The following is a 19,014-nucleotide window of genomic DNA, read 5'->3' as shown; positions in this document are numbered from 1 at the left end:
ACTAAACAGACTGTTTATGGTTTCTCTGGGAAGAAAGGCTTTTATCTGGTTCGCTTGTTCATGTTTTTTAAATTTCTCCAGTAAGATCCCAAGCATGAAGAAGACAAATCTTTTCCAAGGACAAGCATAATACCCTTCTTTGAGTGCTGAGCTACTCAAAGGATGTACCCTATGTGTAATCAAGGATGGGAATTTGATAAGAAAAGAAAATTCTTGTCATCTTTTTTCTAGTTCCATTAATTCCTCTCCACAGATCATGCTAATCCAATAATGATTATCTCCTCTACAATTCTTTTCCAGGCGTATTCCTATCAAGCATACAAAAAGTTGTTTCAATTGCCTTTCATGATCTGATGTTTCTCTTTTACGATTATTAGGATGCTTCTCATTAGCAAGCAGCTTTTAAAGACTAATTCCTTAATAACTTTCCTCTGTACTTCCTACCTCTCTACTTATTCTCACCACCCCTCATACAGTGATTAAGGGATCCTCATTATAAATTCCCATTTATTCACTTTTCCACAATAGCATTTTCGAAGGACCAAGGCCAGGAATTTTTATTCAGGTATAATCAAAAGTAATAAGCTTTGAAAGCTGATCCCTTAAATATTTCTGCCTATCCCATAAAGGTCTTTAGGTGACAATCAGACAGACAGTGATCTACCTACACTTACAGTGATTTGATTGTGGTGCATGCACTATGTCTGAGGGCAGACCTACAGCATTCAACAAGGGACATGTACAGAGATCTAAGTCCAAAGGGCTTAGCTCCCTGAAAACTTCTTAGCTAAGTTCTGGAAGCAACGTAGCTACAGGACAGCTGCAGACTTCTGCAGCATCCTGGGCTCAGTCTGTCTCCTATCCAACTGGAGTATCGCTGGACTGAAGTTACAAACTAGAGTGCCTGCACCAACTTAGACAGGACCCAAGAGATCTGAATTCTTCTTTCATATCCTTTTAGGGGCAATAAGGTAAAATAAAGATCAGGGGCAGAAGGGACATGTAGAAGACAACTTCCAGAGGCACAGGCAGAAGATTCAATAAGATATTTGCCATTGTTTTTCTTCACAGTTCAAATAGTCTTCTCCTGTCTTCAGCAACAGGCAAGTCTTCCCCATAGTTAACTCAAAACACTGTTTTTTTCTGCTCCATCTAGAGCTTTCTTCTAGCACATGAAAGCCATCCAAGTTATCTTCATTTTACAAGAAACACCCTGAAAAGACAAGGTGGCTTATGACACTCGTGAACCTGTCAAGCGGCTGAAAACTGAAACATCTTTTACAGGATGTTTCCTTTCTTGCTCACCTTCAGGGCAAAAATAGTTCAGAACACTAATAAAAAGTGCCTATCCAAAATATGGACTCATACTAACATAATTAGCCAGAAAGCCCAACTAGCTTATTTCCAGCTCTGCTTCCTTTTCAGCTTACAAGCTAAGTCTGAATGAGTTGCTGTTGTCAGTAGTGGACATTGATAATATGACTTAGTTCCCATGTGGGTGATTTTTTTTTTTTATACTATAATCACTCACACTCCTAAACTAAATCCTGAAGGAAAAGGAAGAAGAACACAGCCCACCAATAACTTAAGCAACTTCTTACAGTAGCAAGCCACCCTACCTTACATCATTATGAATGACGTAAGCAGGGCTCATTATGAAAGCAGGGCTTATTACAAAAGTTTTTACTCATACACAGTGCACAGGCTACATAGAAACAGAATATGAATAACCTTATCAGGTCCATAGGAATTACTTTGCCAAAACACGTTGATGGTCTTCCTGCCTACCTCTCATAATGATAGATAACATCTCATCTTTCTGAGAGGCATAACCTCCCCATTATACAGTCTAAGTGTGCGTTATTACAAAGGCAAGACAACTTCTTTTTGAGCCCAGCTACTAATAAGCTTATGCTATGACATATAAGAACTAAAAAAAAGTTTTGTAGTATGTTAGCAGGTGTAACTACCAATGTTATTATTCTTTCCAACTGTATGTCCAGTCACTTGAGTCCTGCTGTCTTCTGCTGTTTGTTCAAATGGGTACAGTACAGCTAAATGCACTTGAAGCACCGGAAGTTTCACTGTCTTTTAGCATATTCTAGATTTCATTTCTCTCTAACTCTGAAAACTCAAAAGTGTCAAGATAGAGCACACGATTTTGTCATTTTCTTATTCTGGTATTCACCGTTGTGCCAAGTTGTAGATCACACAAGGCATTAAATAATGAACTTGCTTCACTGCAACAAATGACTTCAGAAGCAGAAATGGGCTTTAAAAATGTACAGTTAAGAACTTCCATTTCAAGTGAATTTGGACAATATAGGCTGCATTGTGAAATACTTGATATTGTTAAGAAAAAATTATCTGTCGTTGTATTAGTATTAGACAGACCTGAGCCAAAAGCCAAGAGATAAATACAAAATTAAAGTACTTTGAATATTCCTAGGGATTTGCACTGCATTCATCACTATATTACTCCTGAAGTCTATGAATGAACTTCACAGTCTGGACTCAGCAATTCAGATTGGTGCTACCAGGGCTAATATTTGCAGTGGGTTATTGGAGATCAAGTTGGAAAGGATGTCTCACCCACACTAAATTTTAACAGCTTCCTCATACAGTGCCGTACATCTTCCTTCAGGTTTTCCAAAGGAGAATCCTTTGAAAGATTGAAATTTAGGCAAAGGAATAAATTTTTCCATCATTAGCCTTTTAAAGACCATGACACTTCTTTCCTCTTCTCCTTAAAAGATTGTTCCAGAGCCACTCCCACAGTAAAAGGATACAAGCCAGTTCTAAGGTCTGTCTTTTTGTATTTTTTCCATATTCTCCAAAGCATAGACGTAAATCAACACAGTCATTTTGGATAGTATGATCTGTGTTCATCTAAAGGTTTTCAGGTAATCAAATAACATTCATTATAAATAGCTCCATTAGCAGTAGCCAGGTGCTGACTGCACACACCAAAGCAGCCAGGACACATAGAGGTTGCCACATCAGTCTGAAATCATAGTTGTAAAGGCAGATGCAGCATTTGGTGCAATGCAGAAATGCATTGTGCCAGCCAGGGAGATGTCACTTTTGAGATCATCAGCATGAAGGCATGAAAGCACAATATTAACCCCCTGACATTATCTTCAAGCAGTGGTTCATTGTTCTTCTGTGCAAATCAGTTAGTTACAATCAGAGTTTTCTGTATCAGCATACCCAACTACATCACTGGAGACAATTTCACCCCCCGACATACGGAAGAATCCAAAGGAATTTGTTCTTTATTGACAAATCTGTTTCAATATTTCACATCACTTGGCCTTAAGACATTCACATGCTAAGCTGCTAAACCCATTTAATTTACCTTTGCAAAATGATTTCCAGTTACCCAGTGTAATGCCTGAGGACATACTGAAATCTCAGGAGATGATAAGATTCGTTCAGAGTATCTGCCTTGTAGTGACACAGTATGCCTGTTTTTTATTTTAGTGTCACCACTTCTGAGGTGAAAGAAGGAAAAATGTTGTAAAATAAAAAATAAAAACTGGTACATAGCTTAGGCTAGAGAATAGGGGCTATATAGGAATCTTTGTACTGCAGTCAGCATGCAGGAGTCTACCATCCTGTTGAGGTGCTTTACTTGTTGCATCTATTATGTGTTCCGCTTTCTGCTAGAAAAGAAAGCATTTTGCGTATCTTTTAATAGTGACATTCCCATCAAGGGAATACAAACTTCTTGCTTTTAGTCAGCTTGCTTTAATCAGCCAGCACACATTATACCTAAGGAGTTGAGGTAAACATGTATCTCTGCAACACTGCCACGAGAAACACATCTGAACCAATATCCCTGAACAGAGCTCACCCTGCCAACCAAATATGTTCACCTGTCTTTTGCAGACAGATGATGGATGTGATCCAAGCCAGCCCTGATCCAAAAGCTGTATAGTCACATCAGCACAATACCGCTTCCTGCTGAAGCAGGTTTGGCTTCTTAGCTACAGTACCAGGCTGCCCAAAGGTACAGGTACACAGCTTCTGACTCAGAACTGACCTGTCTTCTGTGAACACAGAGCACAAGCAGGGAGACCCCACATCTATCTGCAAAGAAACAGAAATTCATTTTGCTTAGGAGAGGCAGAAGAGCATTGCTCTCTACACATGTGGGCAAGGGAGAGGAATCAATTAAGCAATGGGACATTGTCTGTGGAAGACCAACTACAAGGAAACGGAACAAGGTTAGGCTGAAAAGTAGGAGAATGCTTTTTCCATCACAGCAATGAGATACTGGAACAGCTTCTTAAAAGAAATACTAAGTTTATAAATTTGATTCACTTCTTATAGAAAGGATTTTATAACACAGTTGGTTGGATGGACACAAGAATCCAGGGGATAGCTCTGTGTTTTTTCAAACAGCCTGAAATCACAACAGAGCTCTGGTGTGACATCCCAGAGGGAAACACATTGTGCTCTTGGAAGGCTCAGACACAAATTCAGATCTGAAATATGAGGCTGAAGTTCAACTTTGGAATATATTCCTTAGGTATCTCACATTTCTTATCTAATCTCTATTTTCTCCAGGCTAACTGATAGGTTTCTACATAGCATCCTAGAAGATACTCTACTGAAGTCTTGTAAGATCCGTAATACTTTCCTTGTTTAGAATTTTAATCAATGAAAGATAACTCTATCCTTGAGAGACCTTTCTTGCATGTTATGCCATTTTCCACTTATCCCTACATACTTGATATTTATTTCCTTCAAAATTGATTCTAAAGCTTTGCATACTAGACCAGACTAAAAATTCTGTAGTTCTTAAATGTCAATTATTTTCTACTTTTAATTGCATACTTCATCATCATTCATTTACATAAAATTCGCAATAGTAAATTGCAAAAAAGCAAGAATTCTTGGCTGAATATTTATTTCAGAATTCCCACCTATCATTTTCTGTTTGCTCTCCTGGTTGCTGTGTTTAATTTTGGAGGAAGAATTAAGAACTTAATATAATTTGAAAATTTAGAGAGATGATGAGCAAATATCTTGCAAATCTGTCACCTCTGACAAAAATTTCTTCCAGATACTAAGTTCTGATTTTCTTTGCACACATTTTTCATTTTTCTAGTGAATACATTTTACCTCTATTTACAATGTTTGGAGACCTAGTTTCTGTTTCCCAGATTTTAAAATGACTGGAAAGAGCCTATTCTTCACACTGCCCATTGCGAGGGCTCTGTGAACAATTTTGTTCCCCACCGACTCAGCTGATCAATGAACCACCAAGCTGTTTATCCTAACTTCCAAGAAGTACTGTCTTCTTCACGTGGCCTACCTGAATCAGTGTCTCCAGCTCTAGCTGGGTTACACAAACATGCTCCCGAAGAAAGTCAGCCTTCTCTAGTGCGATTGTATTCTTCTGCCTGCTTTCGAAGGGTTGCTCTAGGGCACGGAAGACAAGTCCTCCAGTCACCAGGTAAACTACCACCACGACAAAGATGGCCACCACTGTTTTCCACTTCATGACTGTCTGCAGGCCTTGAGAAGGGGCTTCCATGGTAACAACAACAGTGGCTCGGGAGGAAACGGAGAGTCGTGGAGCTGGGTAATGTCCGTTAGTTTTGGGCTCAGGTTCACAAGCTGGCACTGGTGATGGAACAGCCACTGAAACACAAAGTAAAAAAATCTTCTTCAAAATCAAATCCCTAAGGGTATGACCTTGATCATCATATAGAACTTTCCTAAATACGGTTTTCAAGACTCTCACATAAACCATGTTATCCACATAGATGCGGTTCTTCTCATCTGGAAGGCTCCATGTGTGTTTTTTATCCATACATACATAAGCCACCTCAAGGGTTTGCTTCACCCATTACCTCTAGAACTGGACAGGCCAGTTGCACACACAAAAATTTCAGATGTATGCAGAAAACCATTTATCCAATAAGAACATGAAAATTTTGACTAGTTAGGATACAAATTACACAAGGTGGTGTTCAGTGAGGGACCCTGGCAGTGATTTATGTCCTTAAATCATAATACTATTAGTATTAACAGTGCTAGGAAATTGAACTGTTAATGATTGGTGATCAACAACACTGCTACCTGGCCCGGTATTGACAGAAAGAGAAAATACTTTCCAAACCGTAATGCCATTTGGCTCCCAACATAAGCAGGCCCATATTATTTACATGGATTCACAAAACCATCACTTCTGAAAATGTGCTTAAAGCCTGGAAGCTTCACAAACTTTAGCATAAATCGTTCTTCAGCCAAAGCATACTAGGTATCTGAGGTCAAAGTCACTCACACGCCAAGCACAATAATGGACCTCCCAGTTTGGGACTGAGATACTGTATAGCACACATATATAATGTGACATTAGCAGTACATCAGAGCTAATAGCCCTGACTTCCAGCCAGACTTGTTAGTCAGACCACTGTGTCAAGCTACCAAGGCATCCAAATCAAAGCTGGCTTGCCTCCAAGTAATTCAGGTGTCTCAGCATCACACTTCCTCACTCTCCGTTGCTGGTGTTAGCAATGGCAGGATGAGGCCGGGTTCCTCAGCATCCACTTGTATAATGGTACCACACGCAGACTTTAAAGATGCTGGATTCATTTTAAACCAAATCCCTGCTGTAATCTTACCACGGTGGAGCTGTCACTGGCCTGTAATTTCTCTGAAACCAGATTGTTTTATTTTGTATCAGACCTAAATCAGATTACAGTTAAAATATTGTAACTTTAGCTGCATTTCCTGAACTTATTCCCAAAGTGTCTTTGCTGTTTTGCTCAGAAATTAAAGCAGAAGGATTTACAACATCTGATCAGAGTGGCACCATAAACTGATTCTATACAATTTGAACACACAATGTGATTACACCTTGAGTTTGAAGTGGGCTACAACTCTTTCCCAGTAGAAACCATTTTATGATACTGAATAATTTAAGAATTCAGCTGTTTACTACAGTCACATTTTCCTAGAAGTGATACATCTCTGAAGCACTGCATTGAGGATAGACCTTCCAGGTTACTTGCTAACCAATAAACTACAGAAATCTATAGTTGCTTTACACTTACATTTAATATTTTTTTTCATATGTGACTTGGAGGCTCCAGATACTAAATATATTAGAAAGGATCAGGATCAGAGGAAAAGACTCTTTGATCCCCTTCGTGTGTGTCTCAGTTTTGCAATACCTCATGACACAGCTGCTAAGTTTGACCATCAAAAGGTCATTATGGTTCCCTTATCAGCCAAGATGGAGTGACATCAAACTTAAAAGGATACTTTCTCTTACCTCCACATATATGTCATGTAAGTTCTAAGAACTTGAAGTGACAATAGGGAGAAGAGTGACAGTATTAGAAAGAAGTCACAGTTTTTGTAAAAGTGATCAATTATTTCATTCTCTAGATCTCCTGAAAGGAAAGGATTATTGTAATAGATACAATGAGTTTCAGCAGGAAATATCAGAAAAGTATTCAGAAAAAATGTAAAATAGAGATGTTGTGTGAAGCAGTTAGAACTTGCCCTGCTCTATAGGCAAATGTCTTAAATATGAGTCACAATGTCTCCTTACTGAACTAAATAAACTTGAGTATTCCCAGAAGTGGCTCAGCTGATGCAAATCAGTGTAACATAACTATCATGGATTCCATGGAAATCAATCAATTTACATTAATTAGAGCCCATAACTACTGTGTATATTGTGAATCAACACAAAATCTGCAAGCCTGAGGGCTGATTTTGCACACTTGAGATTACTCAGCAAAATAGTCTCAGGATCCGAGACTCACATGGTAAGAAGAGAGCAGAATTCATATGACAGAAACAGCATGCTGCAATTTTTTGAAACAGCTATCCACCTCACCATGACTGGCATAGTCCAGTATAGGCTGGGTGAGCCTTTCAGTGGAGAGATTCCTGACTTCGATACCCACAAATGATAAATCAAGAGGAAGGAAGTCAAAAGCTGGTGGAGTTAAAACAGCTTTTTTGAGTTTTCTTTTCCGCTCTGCTAGTATAAATGTTGTTTCTTATTCAAATCATATTTCTGGCAAAGTGTTAATAACAGCTCTACAGTAAAATCATGGCCTGTTTGATTCTGTCTTCAAAGGAAAATGTGTTGTACTGATTTAAGAACAAGATGGGAAGTTCAGGGTGGGGAACGTAAAATGTTCTTATAAATATTGTGTCACTTAAACAGCTCATTGGATTACTGTGCTCGGCTTGCTTATCTCTAAAATAAAAGATAACTCTTTTCGTAAGAAGAACTGTGTTAAATTCTTTCATTTTCTGCTATTAGTAATATCTATTGTAAGTGTATGCAGAAATGTTGATCCTAAAATATATTATATAAATTAATACACAGGAAGACTCTACTAAAGCAGCTAGCTGAGCAACTGATGTATAACAGAGACGGTCTTCTTACAAAGCTGATGCAGAAGGCACAACTGCAGTCAATACCGCAGAGATGTTTCAGGGTAGGTTTTAAGCAGCAGTTAGGTATTGGAAAACCAGTGTAGATGCGCCGTCTAGCAGCTATCTCACTCTTTACGACAAGCGAGTGGGGTTAGTGACTTGAGCACATGGTAAGAAGTCAGAAGTCCAGATTTCTAATTGGAACTCTGCCTGCATGAATTTGTGCTTTCAGAAAAGTGCTACCATTCGCCTTTAAACCATGGTTTCACCAACTTAGAAAAAGATAAAATAGTGCTTACTTTTCTAACACGAGTGTCCTGTAAGAATCCATGTCTGTACAATTTTTGAACAAACATATGAATATAAAAGCTATATAAACTTCCAGAAGTTTAACAAGTAGTTTTACTAAAATCAAAGGATGGACTACAGTGGCAATTCAACAATGGTCAGAGGTATAAAAAGAGTTTAAGAAAATGAAGGACTACATAAATTCTTAGATTTGTAGTTTTGGCTATAGTTTAGGACAAATGTAGAGCAAAAGAGAAGAGGATATGTTTACAATAAATGCAGAACAATCCCTGCTTTATTTATCCATGTTTTTTCAAAACAAGCTGCTGCCAGAACAGGCTTTTCCCAGAACAGAGTCTCATACATGTGTGTTTGTTAAATCATATCAAAGAAAACTTAAATCTGCCTCACTGAAAGCAATGATAAATCTCCATTCACATGCATGCACTAAATATTAGTAGACAGGTAACCTCAAAGGAACACACCAGTGTTTTGACACAGGCCTTACCCTAGTAAAAGGATGCCAGTGGGGAAAGAAAGGTGAGTTCCTGTTTGTTTGGATAAGCTTCAAAATAAAGCAACTGAAGGTATTGATGTTACAAGTCAAATTAAAATGTTAGGATCTGTACAGTTTTTCATCTCCAAGAGCACTACACTACCTGCACTTGATGTACTGACAAACAGTACAGCCAGGCTTCCCATTGATATGTGAGGAGCTTAAATACCTGAGATTTCTGCTAATATTGATGAGAATTAAGGAATCAAAACTCCCACTCACTGACCATCAAGAAGACAGGGGCAAAGCTTAACCAAACTTAAGCAGTTGGCAGTTGGACTGGATGACCGTTGTAGCGTCCTTCCAACTGAAATATTCTATTCTAAAGCAAAATGCTGTAAAACATTGGAGCTATTGAAACAATGCATCATAAGACATTGCTTCAGATTAAAAATTGTCCTTTATTACTGCAGGTATGCTTTGCTTTAGGAGCCTGATGTTTCTAAGAACAGGTTAGACTAATTTCTGCCAGAAATATTTAGGTATATTTGGCACTGCTTTACAGCAGCTGGGTGAGCTAGATAACCTGTTATGACTCTGTGAAAATAGTCGCAATTTAAAGGGAAAATCTCCAGTCAGAGAGGTTCAATGTACAGCCACCTCAGAAGGACAGCTTCAAATAAGACCCAAAATGCTGAGAGAATGTTCAACTGGCTTTTGACTATGAAAACATTAAGCATGGCTTTGCCACACTGACCTATATCCTGGCAACTATCTTACCCAATATGCCAAGAACAGAGGAGTTACTGAAGAAATCTGGTTTTAGGGGAGAGTTTCTCAACTGGTTTAAACCAAATACAATTTTTTAAAGTTAACATACCATCCTCTGTGGTATTGCTGTCACAATTTTTATCTGTGAAAAGATGTAAGTCAGGTTTAATGGAGTGTCTTATTTAGTTCTTTATTTTCTTCTATGTTCCTGTGTTACATGAATGTATGTACATTTTAATGTGACTATAATAGAGTATTCTTCACATGTCTGATGCAAGTGTTGCTTCACAGGATTCAGCACAGAATTAGATTGAGACCATATATACTTATGCATTCATAAACCCAGCAGCTGGCTTTAAGTTTAATACATGAGTTGATCAAAAATGAAACTGGACATTTCATCTTCCATTTTAATGGGTCCATCTAAGGAAGACAACAAAGTACTTTCAGCTCAAGTAAAAAGGTTCTTTGATGTGCATCTGAGGGTAAGTACCAGTATGTCTCCCCAAAATCCTCATAATATGATGGGAGATTTTTTTAAAGAAAGGAAATTATGCTTTCTTCAAACATTTACATAGCCAAGCACTCAAAATTTCCCATGGAGTCTTCCTTATCTTTGTCTTAAAACTAGAAGTTTAGTTCAAATTATGAAATAATCTTATCATGAAGTTCAGTTTCATTGAGAAAATTCATGAGCAAATCATCCTCCCTACAGCTTTCACAAGATCCTACATTGGGTTAACAGCACTTGTACATCCTTCTTGTAGCACTACTTATAAGCCAGAATTCTCTCCTGAAGTAATTTAGAAGTACAGTATTTTGTCAAGTGTATGAAGTTGCAGAACAGAGACCTGGAGCACCAAGGCTCAGAAATGTCTGTGAGGTGCTAGCCAAGTCCACTACAGCTTCCCTGAACCAGCCACTAAAAGTAGGTGGATCTCCCTTCTCTAAAATGGATCGTAAAAGACTGGGGGATGAAGGGACTCCACTGGCCATAACTGTTTTAGCATCCTAGCAGGAGCCTCATTTAATTTGTTTTCACTGGACAGAGTATTCTAGTTGTTTAGGTTCCCCCCCCCATCCCTCTTCTGAAATGGCCACACACTGAAGTTAACATCAAAAGGCTTCCTGATTGAACAGTGTGGAAAGGCAGGAAAATGAAAAGCCCACCAGTGGATAACATATGGTCTTGCACTCCAAGGCTCTGGCTCATCTCCAGACAGAAGCTCCTGCGGGATATGGGTATCTAGCATTTGCTTCCAATCTCACAACCTTCCCCCAGACTCCCCAAAGTGATTTCCCCTACCAGTTAAGATAGCAGAGCTGTGTCTGGAAGTCAGAGCAAGGATAAGATGTATGTTAGAGGAAGAGCTGAGGCAATCAGTGTGTTAAGCTATCAGCTATATGAACTTCTCATGAATATGCCACAAACAGAAAATGCATGCGGGTTTATGGATGAAGGGAATTTGTATGTCCAACAGGAAGCAGGTGGTTGCTATATGCATGATGGAAGTAATGAAACGTGGAAGTTTCTGTCCATGTGTAACCAAAAAAATCATTAAGCCATTAAAATTTTGCATTACAAGGACATGGCTAATCATTTCCACCACCTGCTTTGCTTGCTATTCCAGCACACTCCCCACCCCCATTCTTCATCTCTGCCTGTTGTGGGTTTTTAACAGGTTTTGTTGAGAGCATCCATTTAACCAACACAATGAATGTTGGATTTTTACACACTGGGCACTCAAAAATCTGACACTGGTTTAGAAGGTCTGGCTTTTAGAGCAAAAATCCCAGTAGGCAATGATTGTGTCTGCCTTTGTGTTTGTGCAGCATCTTTGCATGGTGTGGGCTAATTAACAGGTGACATTTCAGCTGTGATCATGAAATGGGAGACAAAATCCTGCCTGCGGGCTACGATTACATATGGGGCAGAACACTAGTATCCCTGTGGCTGTTGTTCTGGATTGAGGCATAATAATAAGCACTGCTGTCTGGGGACCACAGGATCCATACAGCTATGGATCAAGAAAACTGCTCTCGGTGCTGACATGTTTTACACTGGTTTGGCGCAGTTCCTTCTGCATATCCCCAAAGTGTTCAACCACACCACTTGAGCAGTGAAAGTCATCGCGAGCCTGCCACACAAGGGGAATTTCACCCTACTGCTTGTAAGCATTTTGCTGCAAACTGCCACTGAAGTGAGAAGCATTACTATTACATTTACTGTTCATGAAAGCAAAGCTTCACATATTGTTTGTTTGGAAAATGCACAGAGTGCCTCCGAGCATATAGCTTTTCACTGCAGCAGTACCCCACTGGTTAAATCTAACATTGTTTTCCCTGAAGTGGATTCTCTAATGCAGTATTAGTGCTGCTGACTTCAGCAACATCTCAGCAGTCTGCTGCAAATGCAGTCATCAGTGGCAAGGCATTCAATGAACTACGGAAAGAGAGACAGGTAAAGGCAGAAAGGGCAACATACATTAAACCGAAAAGATTGAATGTGCTGTTAGAAAGAAAGTAGCACTGATTGCTCCCAATTGCTCCTTTCCCAGAGTGGGGCAGGGAGAAGGGAGGAGTATGTTAGGTTACAAAACTGCATAAGGAATAAAGTCACTCTTTACTTCCTATTATAGGATAATGCTAGTGAAACAGAGTAAAAGTTCATATATTGAGTTCTCTCTGTTGGTGGGGAGAGAAATATATTTATATTTCTGGGAAATATAATATATTACTGGCGGTCAGTAATAAGTACCAGAGGGAATTATATTAACCATTGCTTTGCCATCCCTGGCAGCAGCTTTGGGGAAAATGTCACATAAAAAGGCTTCTGCAATTTTTGTATTATTTGTCGTATATTCCCAGCTAGTGCTTGAACTTATGATTCTCAGTAAGTTTCCAAAAAAAATCTACATAATTCTGCTTCATCAGTTATAATTGAAACATACTAATTAATAGCTCTTGGAATACCTCAACTGCTTAATTGATTTGGAACGCAGTTGTTGTGAGAAAACAAAAACACACCACTGTTTTATAATTTGGCTTTTGTTCTTCTTCATTAGAAAACTATAGTTTAGGCAAAAATAAAAAATCTTAAACAGCCTAAATCAGAACATGGTAGAAATTAAGAAATCAGTGTCATCTGAGTTAAGGTCTCTCTTTCTGTAGAATGCACTTCCCAACTATAAGAGTCTTCACAGAGTGGTGATGCTGGTTCACTGGAGATCAAAAGAACTAAGGGGTACTTAAGCCTCTTCTCTGATCCTGGAGAGCTTCTTCAGTAGCAGACAAGAAACTTAGCTATACAGTAAGTCATCAGAATGAATCTTGCCTTCCACTGAAGGACACTGACGCTCCTATTTGATAGTAGTTTCTTCCAAAGGACAAATCTTGTGGGAATCTTCTCCAATTTCTACTGTCCATACTACCAAAGTATCACTGTTTCCATTTAGTTGTGCAGCAACTGCCTGACTGAAACCAAGTACCTGGCTATCCGGTCTTCATGACAGTATATTTGGTTTAGGTGTCAAGGTGCACCAGTTCTCCTGCAGCCTCTGTGAGTTTTGGAAGACACAATGGTGGAGCAGGCATTTCCTTGTAGCCTACAGAGAGGACCGCACCAGAGCAGATATCCATACTGCAGCACGTGGAGGACCCCAGACCAGTGCAGACAGATATTTCCTGAAGGACTGCTGCCCACGGAGAGACCATGCTGGAGCAGGTTTATCCTAAAGGACTGCAGCCCATAGGAAGGACCCATGCTGGAGCAAGGGAAAACTGTGAGGAGGAAGGTGCAGCCTAGAGGAATTGTTATGAACTCACCACAACCCCCCATTGCCCATCCCCTCTGCACCATGTGTGGTGGGGAGGAGGAAGTGGGGTCAAGAATGAAGGAGTGAAGTTGGGCCTAGGAAAAAAATAAAGGAGAGGGAGGTATTTTAACCTTTGTCTTTGTTTCTCACCATCCAAATCTATTTTAACTGGCAAAAAATTAGATTAATTTTCCCCAAGTCAAGCCTGGTTTGCCCATGATGGTAATTACTAAGTGATCTCCCTGTCTTTATCTTGATCCACAGACTTTTCCATCTTACTTTCTCCTCCTCTCCTGTTGAGGAGGAGTGAGTGAGCAGCTGGGTGGGCATCTGGCAGCCAGCCAAGGTTTACCCACCACAGACAGTTTGCACAGGGGCAATAAAGGTGAGGACACAACTCAGACTGTATTGTTCAGCACTGGTTTTCCTCCGAGTCTCACCAGTCATAGGGTACATATGGATTTTGGTGAAAAAGTCATCAGTCCATTACAATCATGCCCTGAGAATATCAATGTATAGATCAGGACTCCAAACTACAGTGATGAACGTGACTTAGCTACAGAGAGAGCAAGCAGCCTTCCAACAATAATGCCTTTTTGCCACTCTGTACTGGAGCTGGGTCAATATGGAACAAAAACATTCATTTGTCTTGAGTGGATTTGACTTTTTCACTTTTTATCATCTTTCATTCTCATTTTTTCTTCCCACACATAAGCATTCTATTCCAATCATTTTCTATACACATTTAAGAAAACGGATGTTAACAGCATACATTTTCACATAAAGCTAATGTCAAATTCATTAAATATATCATGCTGGTAGGAAGCCCATACACTCTTAACCAATGAAGGAAAAATAGCAATACAATGTGATATCTCTGACTGACAATTTTGAAAAGTATAAGAAAATCACTATTGGCTTGCAGATGTTAAATGGCTAGAAATTGCGTGCTGGGTAAATTTGGCTGGTTGGATTACTTTTTAATCTAGTTGTGATTAGTTTAACAAGTGTGTAAAAGATTAAAAAGTCCATGCAATTACCATTCCCCGAGCTATGCCATGTCTATTTTCTTTGTTTTCAACGGATTTTGTGAGGCTGTTGAAAGACTCTCTGGTATTCTATGATTTCACTTTAGCAATTCTGAACCTAGCCTCCTTAAAGAGATAGAAAAGAAGTATGTACAAGCTAATTTAATTTTAGTCAAGAAAGTATAGTGAGAACGAGAGGAGGGTCTGAATACCATTTTTATACTTATTGTATTTCTGAAAGGCGCTGCCATTTCTAATTGTAAATTCTTTAAAGCACAGAAGAATGGCAGTTCAAGCATTCATCTCACAAGGAGCTTTCAAAGCAGGGAAAGGAAAAACTCACAATGGCTGCTTAGGAAAATAAGAAGTCTGCAGGACTAAAATCTCAGTGCCCTTAACCATATAAAAAACAGAAAATCTCACTATGCCAACAAATCCAATCCAGAACAATTTTTGTATGTGTCCTTATTAATAGTTACATATTATTTATTTCATAGAGAATAAACTCTTCAGAACAGGGGCCCTAACATTAGCAGTGTTTAGAACAGGAGTGTCACTGTCTGGAATATATTACAAATAGCAATAATTAACATATATCACTGTCTTTCAAATAATTCTGGAAAAATCTGATGTTGGACAACAATATTTTTCTTTAATCTTTCATGTGAGGAATTCAAAAGTATTTTTAGGCTCCTTCTTGCAGACTGATCCAACTTGCATTAAGATTTGCACGGAAGCTAGGTTCAAGCCAAGAAAAGCTGGGTAGCTTTGTTAGCATAGTGCTGAGCTTCTGTTTATAGGCCTAGCCACTTAACAGGACACATTTGGTTCAAAGGAGTGCTGTACCAGATATGTTCAAGTTCACAGTTCCCTTGGGCTGGCCTAGCTCAGACAGCAGTGTTCAACTCTCGCTGAATACAAGTGTGTAGGTATAGCCTAGACAAAAAAGAAATTGCTTAACTAAGATAACACAACAAAACGCCAAGGCTGGAGTAGAAATCCACTGTCCTGCTCCCAGACTTGTGTGTTTTAAGACCTATTCAAAAGGAGCCACTCTTATTTTGGACATCTGTACTTTATTTCTTTATGTCCATTTTTGGCTTCCACACAACCTTGCATATGACTGCATATAGTTAGCAACCAGTGAAAATGAAGGTATGTTTTTCTTTCTTCGGGCTAATAGAAAAGGGAAGCAAACTCTGAATGGCACAGAAAAGGCTGCTCTACTCAACATCTTTCTCCACTTCACTTATCACCAAGATATTGAATGGTGACTAAATACTGACAATGCTTCATTGTAACTGAGTGTTAAGAGTACAGGAATATAGGAGGAGAGAATAAGTTATCAAACTACAGGAGGCAAACGCTGGATCTGTATTCAAAGAATATTGGAAATATCAGTCTCTTCCTTCAAACAGTTTTGACTGATCTCTTATTTTGGTTTGAACCACAGTAAATCAAACTCCACCACATATTCAAATGTCATTTGTCCATCACACAAAATTATTATCAACACAGTCATCTTTTCAACATCCCACTTTGATTCTCATTGCAACTTTCTAAAGTATTATCTTAATATAAATGAAAATGCTGTTTGGACTAAGTATAAAAATGTGAACTGTAGTCTCACAAACAAAAATAAGACACTGACTGACAGAAGACAGTGATGAATTCTTCCCTAGAGCCCTTAAGAATAGGGCAAGAAATAACCCATTAATCTGTACCAAGGAAGTAGGGGATTATATTTTAGGAAAAAACTTTATATTTAGGAAAAAGCTACAAGGATAGCTAAGCATGGGAACAGACATCAAGATATTGAAATCTCCTTCATTGGAAGTATCTAAGAACAGGGCATAAAATCATCTGCCAGAAATCATTTAGGTCAGTGTTTTCAATCTGTGCCCTATGGACTCAAGAAGAAAAGCTATCAGTGAAGGGTAACAAACAGCCTAATGTTGTAGGCTTGTATTCATTATCCAGGATCTGTAAACAAACTGGTGAAATGTTAAAGGCATTAAAAAAAAAAAAAAAATTTCAAAAACATTCATCTTGATATTCTAGTCCTGACTCACAGCAGGAAAATGCTCTTGAAATCCTTTCCCTTCCCTTCTGTGTAAGACAGTCAAACACATCTCAACATTCCTCTTTACATCAGTTGTGCCAAGTCTGTAATAATCTTTCATGATTGTCTAAATATCTCAAAGCATTTCACAAATAATAGATAAACCCTGTGACACTGAGGAAAAACAATATTGTATGTGTTCACAGTTTGTCTCATGTAAACACTGCCACAGAGATGTTAGCAAATTAATTAAATTCAAGAGTAGTTTTGAAAGTTGATTAAAATAAGGTCTTTGACATACGTGCATCAACCAGGTACAACAATTTGTCATCAATGTATTAGCAAATCTTCAAATTCTGTTAGGGGACACGCTCTTTTCCACTATACATGACAAAATGCCAGTCTGTCTGTTACAAGATTAATAGACGGCCATAAATCAGACTCCTTTCTTTTGCTGGTTATAAAGGAAAAATATGATACCGATGTGTAAGCTGCTCCTGCTGATTATTTACAAGAACTTCCAGATTCTGACCCAGCCTCTCTGCTACCAGAACTGCAGTCAGAGCCTGCCCACAAACCTAAAATGGACTGCCCAAGAGTTGCTCTCTTGCAAACATAGCCTTAGAGCTCCTGCCTACTGAGGCTATGCAAATGGCAGGGAAACAACAGGAAGCCCAAGGCTGGCTTGCACAGGTATCAACCAGAACTTATCCACTGACATTAAAAAAATCTCTGCAAAAGTCACAGTCATGGGATGCTGGGATACTTTCCCCTCCCTCCTCCCTCTCTCAGGCACTGCACTTTTCTAAGGCATACGTGACAGCTCACTGGTCGGAAGAGTGGATGTGCTAAGGGAGGATGTGAACTCCAGGAACAGCCGAAAGCATCTTCGTTTTTTTCTTTCTGGTTTGGCTTCAGGACAACAGTCCTCAGGGGGTTCCTAGCTAACACTTATTGGCATTAACATGAAGATGCACTGCTACTGACACCATCTGTAGCACTACTTACAGAGCTGCCAAGTCCAGACGAATACTTGAGGGAGATTTGTCTTGTGCTGGAGTGAGATCGTACACTGCTGGAGGGCAGTTCGAATTTTGTTTCCCTTGCTTTGCTTTCTCTCTCTCCTGACCTCTCTTCCACCCTGCCCTCCTCCAAATCCATCCATCTGCTCTTGTCCCTCACTTCTCTCCAACCGTGCTGGCAGTGTGGGAGACAGCATACCAGTAACTCCCTGCTCAGTTCCTCTTGTTGGCACTCGGCACTCAGCTACCCTCCCCGTTGCCTCTCACACTTGAGCTAAGAGCAAGGAGCCAAGCACATGTTCACATGTGATGGGACTCATCAATGAACTTCAGGTATTGGAAAATGGAAAATAGAGTAGAAAAGCTTTACAGTGAGGAGCAGGAAGAGTTGAGAGGAGATTAGAAGTGATTGACAGGGGCAAGTCCCAAACAAGGAGCCCTCCTGCTTCAAGATTGGTGACTGTGTTTGTTCCAACACACTCACTGGCAGCAGTGCTGTCATCAGGTTTATGAAGCTATTTATAGAGAAACTGAATACAGAGAAACCCAAGAAAAATTCTCACCTTTCCCTTTCTGAAATAAGACTAAAACCAATAGATCATTGCTAAAACCTGTTTCCCTAGCATTAGATCAGTATTTCTTGCACTTGCTAAAAGTGGGAGTTCTAGTTCATGCAAGTCTCTGCTCTGTCAAGAGCCAAATAGGAAGCAAGTGCTTTTGGCTCAAGATCTTGGGGTATAGAGCTGACTTTGTGAAAAAGAGTTCCTGTCAGAAGAGATGAACATACCATTGCTTTTCCTTATTCGGTAATACATAGAAAAACTGCTTTCTTGTCAGTATGTCACAAGCCTCGAGTACAAGCACCAAAGAATAAATAGCTGCTCTTTGGTTCTCTGCATACTTTACCCTTTGATGAACAACAGACAGGTTGAAGCAGTGATGCTGCTGCTTATCCATAATCTTCTTTTTAAACACTAATAAAAAAAATTCCATTGCACCATGACATGCCACTGGATGAAACGAGTTGATTACTTTTCCTCACCAGGAAGTGTCCCAGGATTCTAGTAACATTTAGGAAGAGTCTGAATCTCCCACCACAGGAGTTCAAGGTGTTCTG

General features: G+C 39.3%; 1 protein-coding gene across 1 annotated transcript in view; it reads right to left on the bottom strand.

Annotated features, from left to right (window-relative positions):
• KCNK10 (potassium two pore domain channel subfamily K member 10) overlaps positions 1-19,014 on the bottom strand; it is a 63,854-nt gene that overhangs the window by 33,657 nt on the left and 11,183 nt on the right. Inside the window, exon 2 of the mRNA XM_059819793.1 lies at positions 5,324-5,652. Coding sequence (XP_059675776.1) covers positions 5,324-5,652 — 329 coding nt within the window. The remainder of the gene's footprint in view (positions 1-5,323; positions 5,653-19,014) is intronic.

This window comes from Gavia stellata, chromosome 7 (genome assembly GCF_030936135.1).
Source record: "Gavia stellata isolate bGavSte3 chromosome 7, bGavSte3.hap2, whole genome shotgun sequence".
Taxonomy (NCBI): Eukaryota; Metazoa; Chordata; class Aves; order Gaviiformes; family Gaviidae; genus Gavia; species Gavia stellata.
Note: the sequence above shows the minus strand (reverse complement) of the source record. Positions and strands in the feature narration are given on the sequence as shown.